At 43.7% G+C, this 17,971-nt stretch overlaps 2 protein-coding genes across 2 annotated transcripts in view; one reads left to right on the forward strand and one right to left on the reverse strand.

Annotated features, from left to right (window-relative positions):
• COLGALT2 (collagen beta(1-O)galactosyltransferase 2) overlaps window positions 1-2,751 on the reverse strand; it is a 55,647-nt gene extending 52,896 nt beyond the window's left edge. The window contains exon 1 of the mRNA XM_061345696.1: window positions 2,476-2,751. Coding sequence (XP_061201680.1) covers window positions 2,476-2,744 — 269 coding nt within the window. The 5' untranslated portion in view covers window positions 2,745-2,751. The remainder of the gene's footprint in view (window positions 1-2,475) is intronic.
• Window positions 2,752-7,037: 4,286 nt separating this feature from the next.
• Window positions 7,038-17,426, forward strand: TSEN15 (tRNA splicing endonuclease subunit 15). The gene is made up of 4 exons (XM_061345697.1): window positions 7,038-7,172; window positions 7,894-7,975; window positions 9,178-9,313; window positions 17,014-17,426. Exons 1-4 carry the CDS (start codon window positions 7,038-7,040, stop codon window positions 17,213-17,215), a joined length of 555 nt encoding a protein of 184 aa, XP_061201681.1. The 3' UTR covers window positions 17,216-17,426.
• The last annotated feature ends 545 nt before the right edge of the window (window positions 17,427-17,971 follow it).

Consider the following 17,971-nt stretch of genomic DNA (forward strand, 5'->3'; position numbering starts at 1 on the left):
TAGAAATCTGAGGAATCCACTGCTGAATTTAAGCCCTTAAGCAATTCAAAGAGCATATGGGAGTTGAGATGATATATGGTTTTAATTTTATTTTGCAAGACCTACACTTAGGCTTTTTTAAATGCTGACTTACTCGAGAAAACTTTGAAGTAGAATGTAAGTGGCAATGAAGCAATGCGACTCTTTGCCACTTCACTGCTCTTCACACCAAGCTATCCCAGTAATGCAACACCAAAGGGACACAGGTAAATCACGGAATTTATGTGTTCAAAGGACTCGTCAGGCACAAAGTTTGAAATGCAACGCGCTTCCAGAAATAGATTGTATTGTTTCTTTTGTTCTCAAGAGACTTGACAGATACCTTATGTGAGCTTCCTCTTGGTGGGTACTTTGTGTCCTGAACATTCCCAGCACTGAAAAAGCTCAGGTCATACTGGGCAGCTGAAGTGAACAGGACTAAACCTCCCCAAGGAATCACTGCCTCCTACAGGCACTGGTCCATGTCTCTGGCAACTCGGAGGACACAGAAGTTGCTTTTCAGCAGCCATGACATTCTAATCATTCTAATTTTATAAAGCGTGGCATTTTCAACAACAGATTTTCCAGTTCAACCATGCCTTGTGTCTGCATGCAGCCCTCTTAAATGGAGTGATATTCTTATGAGAATTTTAGCATATTTTAAGTTATCGTACACTTGGTATTATTTCATGAACAGTCCCCACAAACACTTTCACACAATATTGCAGAGACCTTAAGTAAGGATAAAGGAAGCAATGTACTCAAAATGCTCTACTTGACTTCAGAAAACCCCAATCTTATTCTGCACTTTTACACTGAGAGGCATTTCAGAATCCACCCCTGCTTTGGTGATCAGGTCTGCACTTACTGTGCGTTTTATAACATTATGTTTTAGAAACACCAAGCTTTGCTGAATCCATGGTACAAACCACATGTAGGTTCAGGTAACATCTACTCTTACACATGTCTGTTGTGATGAAATCCAAAACAGCAGAATTCCTATTAATATCAATGAAACGAGTCACAGACCTACACACAGATGTGTCCAGCATTCAGTCACTGCCATATGCCAGCTTGTAAATCCACAGTCACATTCAGGATGATATCACAATCTGGTTTGTGCACCCTAAATTCGAAACGGGGAGGGAGGGGGATGGGGAGGGAAGCAAAAAAAGAGCCATTCACTGATTATACCGGCCCCTGTTTTCTGCGAAGACCTGAAGAGTACTTGAAGATAAGCAACAGGCATGTTCCTGAAGCACGCACAGAAACATCTAATGATCCCTGCTTAATGACACTTCAGTATCAGTGATGTGAGGGTCCTCCCCGCATTCCTTTATACAAAGTAAAACTGAACTTCAGTGACTTTTGAAGTTAACAGGAGTCTTCCCACTAACTTAAGTGAACTCTGGACAAGGCTCTACAGCATCACTTCCTATTTTACACGATTACCACACTTGGGTCTTTCCAACTGATTTCTGTTCCTCCCAACATTTATGTCAGGTTGAAAGATGTTTGGTTTTTTGTTTGGTTTTTTTTTTTTTATTTTTACCCTTACATAAAGGCAGACTAACCAGCTCCCATATTGGTCTAATTTCTCCATCCCGACACACATTTGACTGCCACAGCTGCCCCCATGCTGCGACTTCTGAATACATCTTTGAATCCATCTTTCAGACTACAGCCTTGCAACAATGCTCCTTTTCAATGCCCATCAGCACCTACTCAGCAGGGCTGCCCTCCAGCCCTGGCAAACCCTCACCATCTCTCCACAAAGCCCGGTATTTACCAGCCAGGGAGCGAAACACCGCTCTCCCACCCCTGATCTTCGCTTCGAGTCGCGAGTTCTTCGTGTCTGCGGATCTGGACAAATGCTGAGGCGGTGAATACTCCCAGGCTTCAGGCCAGCTTCGCTCGAAAAAACCTCAGCTCGCTATCACACTGCGTACCGCTGCAGCAAAGCCCTCTCTCCCCCCGCTGCCGTGGGACCCTGCTCCCAGAACACGCGGGTCGTGGGGCGGCTCTCGGGAGGAGCCAGCGTCCCTCGCCCCGCTGCTCGGTGGGAAAGCTCTTTCCCGGCGTGCCAAAGATAAACGCCGGCTCTTTAGCTCCAACGGTGGGAACTGCGCCCTCCGTGCCTCTACCCCGGCTTGGCCGGCCAGAGGTGCCCGAGCCCCGGCTACCTGCGCTGCGCTGAGGCAGGACGGCCCTCCCTCCCGCTGGAGAGCGAGAGAAGACGGCCGGAGGAGCTGAGGCATCCGCTTCCCGCCTTCCCGACACGGCAATGCCTACGGCTCCCCGCAAAGCCCCCTCTCGCCGACGGGAGCGGGAGTCCCCCGCTAGGAACAAGCAGGGCTGGGGAAGCCGGAACTCTACTCGCTCCCTGAGGGGCAGGAGGGTCCAGGCCACAGCCCCGCGCCGAGGTCCCGCAGCCTTGCTTCGCCCCCTTCCCCTTACCAGAGGGCGATCCTGTTCTTGGGGTAGTGCAGCCTCTCGATGCAGCCGAGGAAGTGAGGCAGTGTGTGCGCCGCGTTGCGGGCGATGATGGCCAGGAGCACGGTGGGCTTCTGCAGAGCCGACTCGGGCAGGGGCTGGGGCTCGGGCTCGGGGCTCGGTGGTGGCGGTGGCTCCGGGGGCAGGTTGGCCCCGCAGCCGCTCAGCAGCAGGAAGAGGAGGAGGAGGAGGGTGAGGAGTCGGGGGTCGAGGGGCCCGGCGCACGCAGCCATGATGGGCGCGGGGAGCAGCGCCAGCAGTGCGGGACGGCCGCGGCAGCGCGCCCAGCACCGCGGGGAGGAGGAGCAGCGCCGCCGCCTGCCCGCCCGCCCGCCCGGCCCCGCGCCCCCGAACCCGGCCCTCGTGGCCAGCACGGCCCTCCCTCCGCAGGCTGCAGGGGCGCTGAGTAGCAAGCGTGGCGCTGGGGGAGATACCGGGTGAAGAGCCTCTTCTCCCCTCTCCTCCAGACAAGCCCAGCAGGTACGCACCTGCGCAAGTTCGGTCCGGTAAAAGCTGTAAAACCTGCATTTATCAACGGAGTTTTTAGGTTGGAAGGAGCCATTTGGCAGTTCGTGCTATAGCCTACCCTCCAAGCACTGATGCTAATGCAAAGAGATCTCAGTTTGCTGCTTACGTGAAGATCTCACCCTCATCTTTTCCACCCATCAGTGATAGAAGTTTACGTTGCGCTTTTTTGTCAAAAAGTACTTTGCAAATATCCCCAGGATGACAGGGCAAAGCAGGCTCGCACACCGTAAGCATTCTACACTGCAAGGAGGGGTATGGAGGGTGCAGTTCTCCAGCTAGAATATTGCTGGAAGATTAAAACATTCCCTGTATTTCACTGACTTGTCCACTACAGGAACGTTCCCATGAATGGAGTGGCAGCAGTTAAACAACAAAATAAATAAAACATGTTACAGCAATTAAAATTATTGGGTCATGATCTTGAAAGGGGCATAGTAATCTCCGCTCTTTCAGAAGTTAATAGGATTTGGGCATGTTAAATCCTTTTCAGGATGAAATCTCTAATTAACTCTAAGGACCCCATCACCGTCTATACGGTTTTTACTGTGAGTAGGTACCTCCTGCAGCTTGCAAAGATTCACTTTAAAGCAGGCAGCAATGTTGTCTGTGTGCTTGCAAGACTCAGAGGAAACATTTAGCAAACAATTGTTTAGCAATTATCCCTGAATTCATTGTGAATTGTTTGCAGCCCAAGCAGCATATATATAGTTCATGTCTGCAGTGTTCTTTGTTTACGGAACATGATTTATCACCCACACCAAATTATATTGTCTCAGTTTCCTGACCAGATGACTCTCCACAAAACGAGTGCAAAAAGAAACCTCCCAGGAAAACAGTAAACTTCAATAAAAAGTCTACAGAGGTCAAATCATCTGCATTAAAATTTGAGAAGCTTCTGTAATTTGTAAGCATCTTCCCCAACAACTAATGAAAACACGTTCCTCCAGTTTGCCCTTCACAACACCTTTATAATTTGTCCTTCTATAATGATACATTAATGAGGCTTTTCTTTCATGGTTAATTTGCCACATGTTGCTTTTATGCTTGGATTCATTAACCAAATAGAAGGAGCAGCTTTGCAGTCTGTATGAAGTGATTAGGATTTTGCAGGAGCCAGCCGAATCCATATGCACACAATGCCACTGGCTCCCATGGGACCACTTGCATTTGGAGGATGGGGAGTAATGCTACTGAATTATGCTTGATGTGGAAGGCTGAGAGCTGTTTTTTTCCATCCACATGGATCCAGGGATGTTCCAGATGGATCACAATCCTATTTTTAGGAGGCTGCGTGGCAGCTTTAGGAGAAACAAGCACCTCCTGTAACACATCTTTGCCATGACTCCTCTGAAGGTGCAGGTGCAACAACACAGTCTGTGTACCAAGTGCTCCCCTCGCAGGTGGGGGAATGCAGGCACAGCCTTCCCCTGTAGGCCAGAGCCACCGTGGCCAAGTCAGGGTCAGGGCCAAGCACAGACTATTTCCCCCCAGAAACAAAGGAAGACGTGAGAGGCAGAGACTGCAGAGCCATGGCGCTCTCCTACGTGCAAAGCAAAGTGTAAAGGTAAAGGTGCGATACACACATTATTGCAATCAGCATGTTTGCAGAAGGTTGAGTGTGCTTTTAGCCTGTGCAGCTCTTGATGTCTTCAGTGAAATCAAAAGTATCTTCAGGTCTTTTCAGACTACTCCCTTCTTTTTTTTGTGAGCAGCACCAGAACCATAACAATTTGCTGGAGGCAAAGGCAATGCCTTCAGCAGCATCCTATAAACGGTAGTTTTCTCTTCAAAATAATGTTCCCCTTAGTCACACAACTCACTTTGCTGGCTGCTTCATATTGGTACAGAAAAGAAAAAAATCTGGTCTTACCCAGGAAAGAGAACAATAGATGCCGGAAACACGAGATGCCTCTCTATGCATAAGAGAAAGGAGACAGTTCAGCCACAGAGCATGGGTGAAAGTTAGGAAAGTTCAGGTAAACAGTTACCCTTACAAATCATGTCATTCTTATATGTATAAATGCATATATCTTTATCTGTACAAAGAAATCTATACATTTTGACTTCTTTATCAGTGGCCAAAGTTATATCCTGTACTTTTTCAAGGCAACACTCAGTCCTGCTGTGACAGGACAATTAACTACTCTGTGGTGAAATATTCTAGCTTTGAGGAAGAAACAGCTTTTTGCTGATGTCACATAGGAATAAATTTAAGCCATTTTTTTTCACCCTTCTCTAAGTATCTATGGCAAACAAGAGCAGTCCAGTTGTGAGAACTCTCTCTGGTAGTGGCATACTCCCCCTCTGTTTGGGAGAATTTGTTTGGCAGGTAACAAATTCTCAGAAGAAGGTTTCTTGTAATTTAGACTTGACTCCCATGCAGCAGAAAACAGAGGGTCCATCTTTCTGGTAAAGCATATCATATATATGGACCTACAAGAGTCTATAGACAAGACTATCTCCTTTGCTGGAATCATAGAATGGTTCGAGTTGAAAGGGACTTTAAAGATCATTTAGTTCTAAGACCCTGCCATGAGCATGGGTGAAAGTTAGGAAAGTTCAGGTAAACAGTTACCCTTACAATTCATAAACTATCCATCAGTGGCCCATCTTAGTGTAGGATATTTTGGTTCTTTAACAAGAAATTTGGCTCTTCCAGAAGGCTGACCTTTCAGCTAGGAAAGTAAGTCTTTCATGGGACAATTATGAGCATGATAAATGGGGAAATTCTCATCCACTGTGTCTGCGAAAAACAGCTCAGATGGCTGGTAACACTGCACAGACCATGGAGGCTGCCATAACGGTCAGGTAGAAGGCACTGATCAGGAACAGGGGCAAACATCTGCTTCTTCACCTCTGACGACTCAGACCTGTGCAGTTCTTTTGCAGCAGCTGAGTGAAACACTGTTGCCCACTCTTCCATGAAAGTCTCAAAGACTTTATTTATTTATTTATTTATATTTTTATTTTGTGCCCAGAGAATTGAAGTGCTGGCTACAAACCACTCACTGAATTATGTACTCAATACATAGAGATCAATTTTCATTGATGCTTTATTATATAATAATCATTAAGCCTATGAACAAGATGAGGTGAAGGCAACACTGATAACTTTTCACTAGGACCTGCATCAATCTGATCATCTCAAGATCATACTTCGTGTTTCCTCTAATCAGTGTAGCTGTTTTGCAGTTTACAGCATGAGTCAGATTTTCCTTAGGGTAGCCTGATCAAGAACAAGCACAGCATACAAGCAAGGGCTTTGGAGTCTCTCATCTGATGTTACAATATGGTCTGTTGTATATATCTGTTAAGACAGCATACAGTGTTTTGGGTTGTTGTGTTTTTTCTTGGGGGGGGGGGAGGTTGTGCATGGATGCCAGCTTGAAGCTATTCAAAATGCTGTAAAGACACGCTGACTTCATTTAAGCCAGTGTTTGAAATTTATCAAAAGAGGTGCCAAGCAGATGGAGCTGGTAAGCCAGTCCTGCAATACTGCAAACTGTATTCATGTTGGAAGTCAGAGATATTTCTCACTAAAGCAGTCCAAGATGCTGTGAGTAACAATAGCTTGAATATAAATCTCTTAACCAGTCTATAAAAGCTCTGGAAACCATGCATTAATAACATGGTTTTGGTTTTGTTTCTGTTTTACTCTTCTCCCTTCACACTTTCTCTCCAGGTATCTCTCTCTCTCTTTCCAAGGGGACTTTCACTAACGTTACATATAGGAATAATATTGCCTCCTTGCAAAATAATACCTTGTGATTAGAAAAAGGGACTGCCAAAGGCCATACTGTGATAAGGTGCCAGTCTGGCCGTAAACAGCGTTTAAATAGGGCTTAATGCAGCGCTTCTGGCCGTGGAGAAAGACTCGGCTCCGAGGATAGGGACGCAGCGGAACAAAGCGGAGACGGAACGGGAGCAGCGCAGGCTATCGGGGAGTGTAAGGCTGCGTGGCGCCGTCCGGAGCACAATTGTGGTGCACCGGGGAGAGTATGGAGCCGGCGGCCGCCTCGGCCGAGGGGAGCTGCGGCCCAGAGGGGGACACCTCCGCAGGCACGCAGGAGCCGGGGGACCAGGGCGGCTGGGCCGGGGGGGCCGGCGGCAACTGGATGGCGATTCACCCCACGGTGGGCATGTGAGCTGCGCTGGGACTGCGGAGCGCTTCGGTCCTCCATTGCCCGGGCGCCGACGGGCGGTGGGGGGCCCTCAGTCATTCAGGGTGGGCGTTCCGCTTTCCTGCCAAGGCCCGTTGCTCCAGCTCCTAATTCCCCCACCATGGCTTTGAGGGGCACCTCACGTAGGTGATGGCGGGAGGAGATTTTAATGTATGGTGTTTGGTTGTACTGGGCCTGCCGAGGGGTCTCGGCTCCCGGCCCGTGAGGCGCACTGGTGGGGTTGTTGGGGGATGCCACTTGAGGTAGAGAACGACGTTGTAAATGCTGTAACTGCAGCTGGAAAACACAACCGTCCTAAACTTTTACTGCCTGTTAATTGTTACTATACTGAACACAGCTGAAAACAGTGTTTAATTTGGCTATCATCCTATGTTGGTGTGCTGTAGCAAAAATAGGTAAAATTCATAGCCCTTCTCCACAAAGCTAGGTCTGTTCCAGAAATAGTTGTGATTCCTTATTTTTATTTGGCTAGCTTTCTTAAGAACCAAAATAGGGGGAATGTGGGAAACCCCAGCTTGTCAGAAAACAAGTCCTGCTTTTTAACTGCTGTTGTTCCTTAAAGCTGGCTTCAGATTTTGGTGCCTTAGACAGCTCTACAGATTCTGGGTTTGGACTGTGCATTCTTAATATAACTTCTGCTTTCCTTCACCAATGTTACTTTTTTGGGTTTCAGCTCACAGAAATGATGTCTCTTGATATATCTGACAGTTCTCAAATCTATGCTGCATTTGTGGTTTACCTGGACCTCTTAGAAGGTAATCCAGTGAATAATTTTTTTTTGCCTTTAGGTGTTGTAAAAGTTTGTCCACTGTCAGGACCTTTCCTACAAAGTCTTTGATATTATTTTTGAAACTTCGTGGTGATGGCAACCTAAGAAACAGTATTTTGGCACTGAAGATTTCTATTACCCATCTGGAGCCTTTAAGAAGACAAGGGCCCGTTCTCTTCCAGGGCAAAGACACTCTGAATGGAGAAAAAAAAAATAATCAAAAGAGGAGTAGGGGAAGGAAAAGGAACATGGAAAAGTGAAGTTGCAAGTTTAGTGGTTGTGCTGGTCCTTATTTTTAGATTAATGTCAAAGTTATTATACCAGCGTTTCACTAAAGGTATTGTTTTAGCAACTGGGTGTTGTATGCTGGCCTGATTATGATGCTGTTTTCTGGAGTGGGTAAGGATTCCTTTAACAATATCATTTAGAAGTCTGGTGGCAGTAATTATGACAAAGGCAGTGTAGTCTTCTGGTGTCTTGTAGGAGTGGAGCAGAGTTACTTGGTGTACAAACTTCTGCCTGCAATTCTGCCAAGTTGGCTTGTTGGAAAGGGACTATGTGTAGGCAGGCAGCCAGCCTAATAGAAATACTTTGTTTTCTTTTGGAGGCTGGTGCTTCTCAAGGTCAGGGAAGGGAGGGATTTTACAGAGCAGAAAGCACTGTCTGTTATACCACTGAAGAAAGTGCCTCAATAACCAAGAGAAGGCTCCTGTAATTCTGCAGCAAAAAAACTTTCAGACTTATCCCTTCAACCATAAAGGGAAGAACTGTGTGTTATCATTAATCATGCTTTTAGCACCTGTTCCTTCACAGTTTTAGGGTACTGATAAAGCCCAAATTTGGATTGCAGTTTTATGCTGCAGATGACTAAAAGCTGTGTGGGTTTTATCTTATTTTTGCCTTTTTGAAGCAAAGCTTTGTCAGACAGATCCCTACTCTGTAGGGTAAAAGTGTAGCTGTGGAGTAAGCAGACTAGTACTGTTCCCCTGGGTTTCTTTAACAGCATTGTGTCTCAGAAGGCAAGCTTGATGGTTCCGGAGGGTAGTTGTCTCTCATGAGAAATCTCCTGTGAGGGGAGGGAGGGAAACAGAATCCTAGATGTTAACTTAAATACCAAATTGGATATTTAAATGGTTAAAACTTGTGTTTTGTGTTTTGGTCCTGTTCACTGATGATGAACCTTTCTAGGGAGAAACTGGCATGAAGTGAATTATGTTGGAGTAGCAGAATTGCAGCTTGTATGTTTACATGCACGTGAAAAAGAACAGGACAGTCTCCAAGTGATGGTGCCCGTACCTGTGCACATATTGTTGAGCCATGAGAGGTAAGGATGTGGTCAGTGTTTGGTTCACATTATCAGTAAGGTATTTAACAGGCTGCTGATGACTTGGTCGAAAGGGGATGAGGGACAAGACAAAGGAGTGTCAGAGGAAAGCAATACCTCAGCCTGTGAGCAGTGTTGTTTTGGGTGTTGCAAGCATATATGCAAACTTGAGATTTCTTTAATTTTCTAAGCTGTGTCAGTCTCTGTTTTTCCCTCTCTGAAAGTGGTATGCCATTGATGTCAGCTTCCCACAGCAACTGACTTCTGCTGATAAACACTTTATGTTGTTTAGAAGTTGCATAGGCTTTAGGAGATAACAGTGGATGTAAGAGTATGTGTTTGAGAGACAGGGTTAGAACATATGACCTTCACAGCTTATGTTTTGAACATTCTTGTGTTGCTTTTGTGTAGTCTGGAAAAATCTAGCAATGTTTTTTTTAATGTTACTGGGCTTCAAAGTATTTAAGAAGAAAGGTCCAGGAGAATTTCTGTCTGAAAATAAGCCTTTTTTTTTTTTTTTTGAGACATTTAATCTATGGATAAGCCTGGTGTGTTTGGTTTGGTCTGCTTTTTGTTTTGAAAGTATAATTTAGCTACTTCCAACTGGAAATTCCTTTTACTTACCCAGAGTTTAATGTGTAACTGTCCCCTGAGCTATGATTTTTATACTTGCTTTCCTGACACATGCAAGACTAAGTAATTCTTAAGCAGAGGACAACTCAGCTATGACTTTGTGATATTGCAGATGTTTGCAGCCTAGAGAAATTCCACTTGAGTAATTTTACAGTATATTTTAACTGGCCCGTAGAATAGCCTCAAACACACAGTATCATTTACCCTCTGATAATGGCTGCCTTCTTTTGCTGGTATTTGCCATTCTTTCCTAGGATGTCTCTGAAGACCTCAACTATTTCAGCTGCATCATATGGTATTACATTTTTCAGTTTCCTCTGTTTCTGCTCTTGCTAGTAACATGTGCTCAGGGCTGGCTTTACAGATCTTGCTAGTGTTTGCTGTTTCCTCTTGCTGTATGGGCAGCAGCCTGACATAGTACTAGGTAGCTAATTAACTGCACTTAGCAGATGTGTGTGCACTCTAGGAATGATGTTTTAGACATGCTATGGTTTTTGCTTTTTTTTTGTCCCCCCCTTTTTTTTTTTTAAGGTTTTTAGTAGTGACAGATGAGCCTCCTGTAAACAGGCTTCCATCTTCATTCTGTTGCATTTCTTCCCTAAGTATGTATTTGTGAGGGGGAAGAAAATTTGAATACTGTATGTGCTGAAAAAATCTTTCATTTGCAAGTATTGGTCAATCACTCCTGTGGGCTTGGTCTGAAAAAGAAATACAGTGTGTCCTCCACAACGGGAAAGCTGCTGAGAAGTCTTGCAGGATAGAATGCCGAGTGCCTCTGCAAGAAGCAGATCACTGTGTGTGAAAAGGACACACTGCTATTCACAGTTCGGACTAGATTTTAGGTAGGAAAAGAAGGCATCAAATTAGGATATGAGATCTTTGAGAAACTGTGTCTATGTGCTGAGCTGCTATGCTTGTTTAATGTAAGAGGTTTTCACCGAGGTTGGAAACTTTGATTCCTGTCATTGGATCAATGCCAGCAAGTATGTTCTAGTTGGCTTTTAATGACAGTGAGAGATTGCACTGCATGTATGTCCTATCTTTTACTGTTTCATTGGAGCTTTTCATTTGGAGCCTCTGAACTTGTTTGTACTGTGGTGATACTGTTTGCTCTGCTTCTGGCACTAGTGCGGATGGAATCCATTACTGGAAGGATGTAAGTTAGAGAAGCAAAAAGTGAATGCATCACATTGACTGAAAGTACAGTTTGTGACTAGGTTTGGGTACAGAGCAACTACATAGAGCATATTGTCACTAAACAGAGCTGAATACTGGGCTGTAATGCCAGCTGAATCCATTAAAGCCTGTATGTGTTTGATAACCATAGGTGGTGTCAGACAGGAAGATTATATATGCTTATATTGTATTCTTATGCTTGTGTTATTAAACAAGCATGTGCATATGGATGCTTGGCATTTCATTAGTGCTGATGCAAAGAGGCCTGGTCTGTCCTTGTAGGAAAAGACCAGCATCAACTCCTCAGCTCCTTTGCTGGAACAGTAGACAAAAAACAGGGGGTGTAGATGGTAGCTAGCTCAAAGCTGCATAGCACAGAGGGAGGCCATTAAAAAGGCATCCTACAAAAGGAGTTGGAGGCAGTATTACAGTACTGCTGCTTCTTTGTTTTGACAGTCATGAGTGTTTTGTTGTGAATATTGATAGCAGGAGGCTTGTTAGGTATCTAATGTCTTAAATGATAACTTTCTCATTTGACTTGCTAAGCTATAGATAGACAGAAAAGCTTTTCTACTTAAGTGCTTTGCTGTTTTGTTCAAAGCAGTGCTTCAGGGTTTTGTCTTACTTGCTAAAGGTGTAGAGGAAGAGGTATGAGTACATGTGAATGCAACTCACTGTTGAAAGAAAGCCATTGACTTGGGAAGGTGAAAAAATCCTGTCCTCATTGCTAGTCCCGTAAATGTCCTAACTCCAAAAGCAGCTAGCAAATGGCAGCATTTATGGACGGCATTTCCTTGCTTAACCAGTAAGACCTGGGTCTGCAGGGGTGGTTTTCTTCTCAAAGCCACTTCAGCCAAGCTCTGCCTTCCCAGGTGTCTCATGAAGATTCCTACTTGGCTGATGCTCAGAGGATAGTGTCCTTAGAAGGCCATAGTAAAGTTGCTGTAGAAATCACTAGCAAGACACCTAAGCAAATGATAAATATGAGCACCCTAGCCTATTATAAGGTTTCATCATGTCCACTTCATGCATGACAATTAACTGCCCAAGGCAAAAGCTGTTCCGCTTACTAAGCTCACTGTCCACTTCTACAAACAGCCTGCTGAAAGTTGATCATCCTGCCCTGCCAGTGTAAGGCTGCACTGAATCACAAAATTATGGGGTCTGGAGCAAAATGACCACCAGTGTCAATGGCAGTCTCATACAGTCTGAGAAATGGCTTCATGCTGTGCATGCGTGCTCTTAGAAGGAAGATTGCTGAATCTTCTGTGAATAAAGACCTGGAGATATTTTTGAGGTGCAACTTCTGTTTATCTTGGACCACTGACAACCACACACAGCTGGCTGAGGTTTGGAGAACCTTGTGTTTGTATGCCTTTGAATTTAGAAGTGATTCATACTTGAGGAGGAATTTGTCAGTCCATTGGCTAAGACATCTTTGCTGCTAACTACTGCAGATGACACTTTAGTACACACCAAGTACCCAATTGTCAGTACATTCCAGAGTTGTAGCTCCTCAAATCTGAGGAAGCAGTTAGTCCTGCTTCAGAGCTAGTAGCATAAACATAAACTTGCATAAACGAAGCTCAGCAAGTGTAGGGGAACTTGCAGTGTTGACAGCTGGATTTTCTAGGTACTGTCGAAAGCCTTGTGGCTTTCCAGGGACCCTTCCAAGAACCAGGGACTTAGATGCTGGATCTGATGAAGTTATGTGTTGTCTGTCCTAGACAAATAACATTGTCCAAGCAAAATGCTACCAATAACAGATCAGATTAAATGCTGTGTCACTGCCCTGTTTCTATTTAGTGCAGAAGTGCTGGAAATGAAGGATAAAGTCAGTTGCATGAGGTTATGGAAACTGCAAAGTTTGGTTTAGGCTAAGAAGGAAAGGGTTATTTCATTAAAATGGTAACTTCATTTTAGAAAAAGAACACATAAATGCTTCAACTTTAAACCTGAAAAACATCCTTAGAAGCAAATCTGAGGACCAGAAGTGATTTATCCTCTTTTAAATTTGTAGTTTTTGAAACAGATCTTCCTCTAATCTGAAGTGGTTTTGCTTGTAAGAAGTACTGTTACTTTAAATGCACTGGAAGTGCGCCATGCATCATCTTCACAGTTTTGTCAATAACTCTTCTGCTGTAAGCATCACTTGAGTTTACTCATACAGCAAATCAGACATTGAAAATGCAATTAATTGGTTTTAAATGCAAACTCTTCATTAATAGTTTAAAAGTGATTGTTGTGGTTCATACAGCTGAGTTGGTTATGCAGTGTTATGATTGAACAACCTACAGCTGGTGTGTCTTGTAGAGCTTTGCTGAATTCTGATTCCTCCCTTTTGTATGCTTTGTTTTGTTCTTCAATTTCCATGGAAAAAAAATAATTTTATGTTCCTTGGGGTTTCAGTTCCTTTTCCTGACCAATGAGGCACATAGTGTAAATGGACAGCAAAGAGAAGACTTTCTCCCACCACCACGTGATTCTTCACATTGTATCTCAAGGCACTAAGTTAATATTGTTGCCTGCCCTGCGGCTAGGTCTGGAATAGTGGTGAGCCATGCTGTGCTGGTTTAATATTGTTGGCTAAATTCAAGGTATTGTGCTTTATGGGAGGTTTCTTCTGCCTTGGTCCTATTGTCATGAGGCTTATCCAGAAAAGTCAGGAACAGTGGTACACACTGATGCACAGAGTAACGATCTCTGTGTAGTGCTACAGAGACCAGCTTGTGCTAACTCTCCAGCCCTGCCTTGTATGGAGGAGAGGGAGCTGTTTGGGCTGGCCAAGCCTGCAATGAATTATTCATCCAAGTATAAAGGGCAGATTGAAAGCTGTTGGCTTTTCTGGTATGGAAGGCAGTAGTTCCATTTCAGCTTAATGAAGCTCTATGTAACCACCATAAAACATATCTGAGCGTTCCTTTTTATTGCTGCTTCTCAGAGGTGCTTGCATGGAACAAACCACTGAAATACTCTTGGTTTTCTGGTTTTGGTCTGTTGTTTTGGTTTTTTTTTTTTTTTTTTACTTTTTGGATACAAGTTAAAACCTCAAGCTACAGTTGAAGTTCACCAGTCATATACCTGTTTGTTTCTCTGGAATTAGATGTCATTTTGTTAGGAGTGGACCAGTAGGAAAGACGGTACAGATTTCTGATGTGTGTTGAAGGCCTAGGTACTTGTACAAAAGTCTTTTATGAATAAAAGAAGACGGTGAGAGATGGAAAATTCCTCTCTTGGATGGACACCTTCCACTAGACCAGGTTGCTCGAAGTCCCATCCAGCCTGGCCTTGAATACTGCCAGGGACAGGGCAGCCATAACTTCTCTGGGCAACCTGTGCCAGTGCCTCACCAGCCTCACAGTACAGAGTATCTTCCTAATATCTAGTCTAAACCTACCCTCTTTCAGTTTAAAGCCATTTTCCTTTGCATTCCTTTGAATTTCAGTGGGCCAAGAGCACTTCTTACTGCTTTCCCCCCTCCATAGACAGTAATAGATAGTCAAAAGGGTTAAAAAAAACTATACATTTCCTGTAATATTTCATCTTTCTGTTTGTGACGGGTAGCAAGTGCAGTGAAATTGGCACAAACCCAGATGTTCTCTGACTTCTCCTTTGAAATGTCTGCTGCTGCAGAGAAATTGAACATGCTGGATGCAGAGATTTAACAGTGATGCCTTCAGGGAAGGGGAGGAAACACAGGCGTCTGATACAGACTTCCTGAATTCTGAAGCTTATTCTTTTAAAAGATACCCTCTCACTAATCTGCAGATGTTCTGCACTGCATTATGGCTAGTTGTGATATGCATGAATGAGAGCTTTGTTTTGGGGCTGCCTGTGTTGAGAAAAGTGGCAAGAGGAGAAATTTGCATTTGCAGTTCTAATTCCTTATGTCAATAGAGGCTGATTCCAATTGTACAGTGGAAAGCATTGGGCTCTGTAAATAGTGGTGTTAGAAGATCATCCTGAGGCAATGGGCTAAGTCTTTGTGCTCTTTATATGAACCCTGAAACTCGGTATCCTGAAAAGTAAGTTAAGCATGTGAAGAAATGTCAATTTGTTGTCAGGATGTGGCCGGTTTTGGGATCATGGTATATCTTCTAAGTCTGAATGCTTAATGGGGGGAAATAAAGGTTCAGATATCTGTGCTTGGCAGTGCAAGAAGAAATTATGGGTGGTGAGAAATCTAGAACTAAGACCTCACTATAACATCTATCCCACTGATAGACTAGGAGGAGAAATGGTGACAGTTACTAAAGAAAATAGGAAGGAGCTTCTGCCCTGGCTGACAGGTGAATAAAGGCCACTGACTGAGTCTGCTTCCAGATACAGGACTGTCCACATTCAAAATGAGTTTGGTTTCTCTGGGTCTCAAAATAATCTCTCCTGGGTAGCTGTGCCCTTTTATTTGCCTTTTTATTGTTAGTTCTAATTTGCATTCCCAGGAGAGAAGTTAATATCTACTGCTTCATAAAAGCCATGTATAGTTCTTTCGTCAGAGTCTCTGCCAGTAGCAGTATGAGTCTCTTGCAGGTGTCTCTTTTCTGTTGGTGGCCAACACAGTATCTCTTTATTTGTTCTCTTGTTATGGATGTGCTTGTGGTTGGAGAACCAGAGTGTGGCTTTTCACAGCCTTAGTATCTGTTGCATGAAATAACTAATTATGTTGTATTGCCTTGCTTGCGTTATATATGGGCCAGTGGTGAAAGCAAAAGAAAAGGCACTTCTGAATTTAGCCAAGCTGAGTTATGAACAGTTCAGAACACAGATGGATACTTAAGAGGGTCATGGGCTTAATAGCGTAGTCTTTCCAGGCTGCTGCTTATTCTCTGCCACTTTTCATTTGGCTTTTATTAAGGGATCAGAGAAGTTTCAAAGGAAGATAATGATTGAAAACTGGTGCATTTAGAAAGAGCCTTATTTTCAGCTACAGTGCCCAGCTTTAAAAATGCATGTTTTATGGTGAGTGAGATCTTAGGGGCACATGAAGTGAGTGGCAATTTCTATTTTAATTTCCCCCATATACACTGCATAGCTGACCTCTCCCCAGACTGTAAACTGTCCTGGCAGTCTCAGATGAGCCCTCTTGCACCTGATCTTGAGTGCAAGTAGAAAGCTCCCTGTGGATATGCTTGCGATGGGGAGTGTTACTGTTTTGCCTCTGGACACTGTGCTCCTGCAGTACTTGACCAAACAGTAGACTCTGGGAAGAAGCGTTGTTCTCAGCTCTGTACTGAAAAGTAACTGACATGTTATTCTTAAAATAAGCTGAACAGGAAAAATGCTTAACTTTGTCTTGAATTTTTAAGGATGACATTATTTATGTGACTGTTTTGAAGAAGTCTTGTGGCTTCTAGTCTAGACAGGGAGGTAGAGAAACCTGGCTTCAGTTCCTGGGTCTTCCACAATCTGGCACAGAAGTGTAGCACAGACTGGAAGACTTACCTCTGCAAATGGAACAAGTCTTAATTATTTTGTCCTCTAACTGAACGCCATGTGTTAGTCAACTAGATTTTTTTTTTAACTCTTTTTTTTTTTAATCTAATGAGAACAAGGCCATTAGTGATTGCCCTGCTTTGATTGTGGTAGTTGAAGGATGGTTGAGGCATGTGCACAACAGTATGCCTAAGCAAAGCTTAGAAGCATGTGTTGAGCCATTTCCAGCAGAGGTGTATGTAACCGAGTACATTTTTATAAGATTATTTGTAATTTGGTTTTGTTGCTTGATTATACAACTTTGGATTTTTATTAGCATAGATATTATACTTCCTTTTGTGAAGACAAATTTGCAGAATAAACCCAAGCTGAATAAAAATAGCAGTAGTGCACTTCTACTATTGTGCCCTCCTTGGGTGGTTGTGGGCTCCTTTCTAACTGATTGTTTCTTCTTCTAGGATGAGAGAGATCATGAAAAAAGCATCACTCCCACAGGATGATCCTGACACCCCGCTGTCAGTTACTTTGGCCATAGTTGAGTCAGATTCCACAGTAGTCTACTATAAAATGACTGATGGCTTTGTGCTACCAGATCCTCCTGACGATACTGAAGATACAGACAATAAACAGTGGAGAAAGAAAAGAAAGCTTTTGAAGTGATTAAGACAAACAGTTTTCTTGAGCTACTGTCCTCAAACATAAACAAATCCAGGAACTTATGTACATAAATATGTTGTGTGCTAAAGTCTGCCTTCTGCATGTCAAGCATCTTTTCAGGGAGAACGGAGGCTTGTGCAGCTGTACTGTACTGAAATGCCATTTAAAGTATAAAATGGGTCACGCTTTGTGACAAATATACTTGTGAGATGTTTCCAAAGCTAGTCTCTTCTTTGTGTCTGGTCAGGTACATAACGGAATAAACATATCCTTACCTATATTGTAAGTATTTGTTAAAGGTAAATCTTAAGGGGTTCCTGGTGGAAATACTGATACCAAGTTAAGGGCATTGTAGTTTACATAGTGTCTTTGTCTTAACACTGTCAGAAGCACTCATGCTACCTCCCAGCTTACATTTCTGAACACTTAACTTTCTTTGCTTTTGGAGAAAAGACTCTTCCACAGAAATACCTTATTTTAAAACTTTCTCTGCAAAGGGAAAATATATAGCAATAAGAGAGGCTACTAGAACAAAGCATAGACTAGTAAAAGAGGGGTCCCTGGATCTGCCTGAAGTACCTATGAGCAGAGGCCAGCCCTTTGCATGGTGGTAGGTTATGACTAGATCAGCCACACCTCGGAGTGCTGACCCAGGGTAGTGTTACCCATGTAGCTGGATGCATACCACGATAAAGGTCATGATCCAGAAGCACCATTAAGAACCTGTTTCACATACAGTGTTGGACAATTGTCTAAGAA

The sequence above is a fragment of the Neopsephotus bourkii genome, unplaced genomic scaffold, assembly GCF_033783945.1.
Source record: "Neopsephotus bourkii isolate Nb327-2 ecotype Australia unplaced genomic scaffold, CSIRO-AGI_Nbou_v1 NB_234, whole genome shotgun sequence".
Taxonomy (NCBI): domain Eukaryota; kingdom Metazoa; phylum Chordata; class Aves; order Psittaciformes; family Psittacidae; genus Neopsephotus; species Neopsephotus bourkii.

What these genes read in the sequence shown, in the direction of transcription:
- TSEN15 (XM_061345697.1), top strand. Translation starts at nt 7,038, where the DNA reads ATGGAGCCGGCGGCCGCCTCGGCCGAGGGGAGCTGCGGCCCAGAGGGG. An exon ending in GGATGGCGATTCACCCCACG is followed by an intron (nt 7,173 to 7,893) that starts GTGGGCATGTGA and finishes TTTGGGTTTCAG; the next exon opens with CTCACAGAAATGATGTCTCT. An exon ending in TTACCTGGACCTCTTAGAAG is followed by an intron (nt 7,976 to 9,177) that starts GTAATCCAGTGA and finishes GAACCTTTCTAG; the next exon opens with GGAGAAACTGGCATGAAGTG.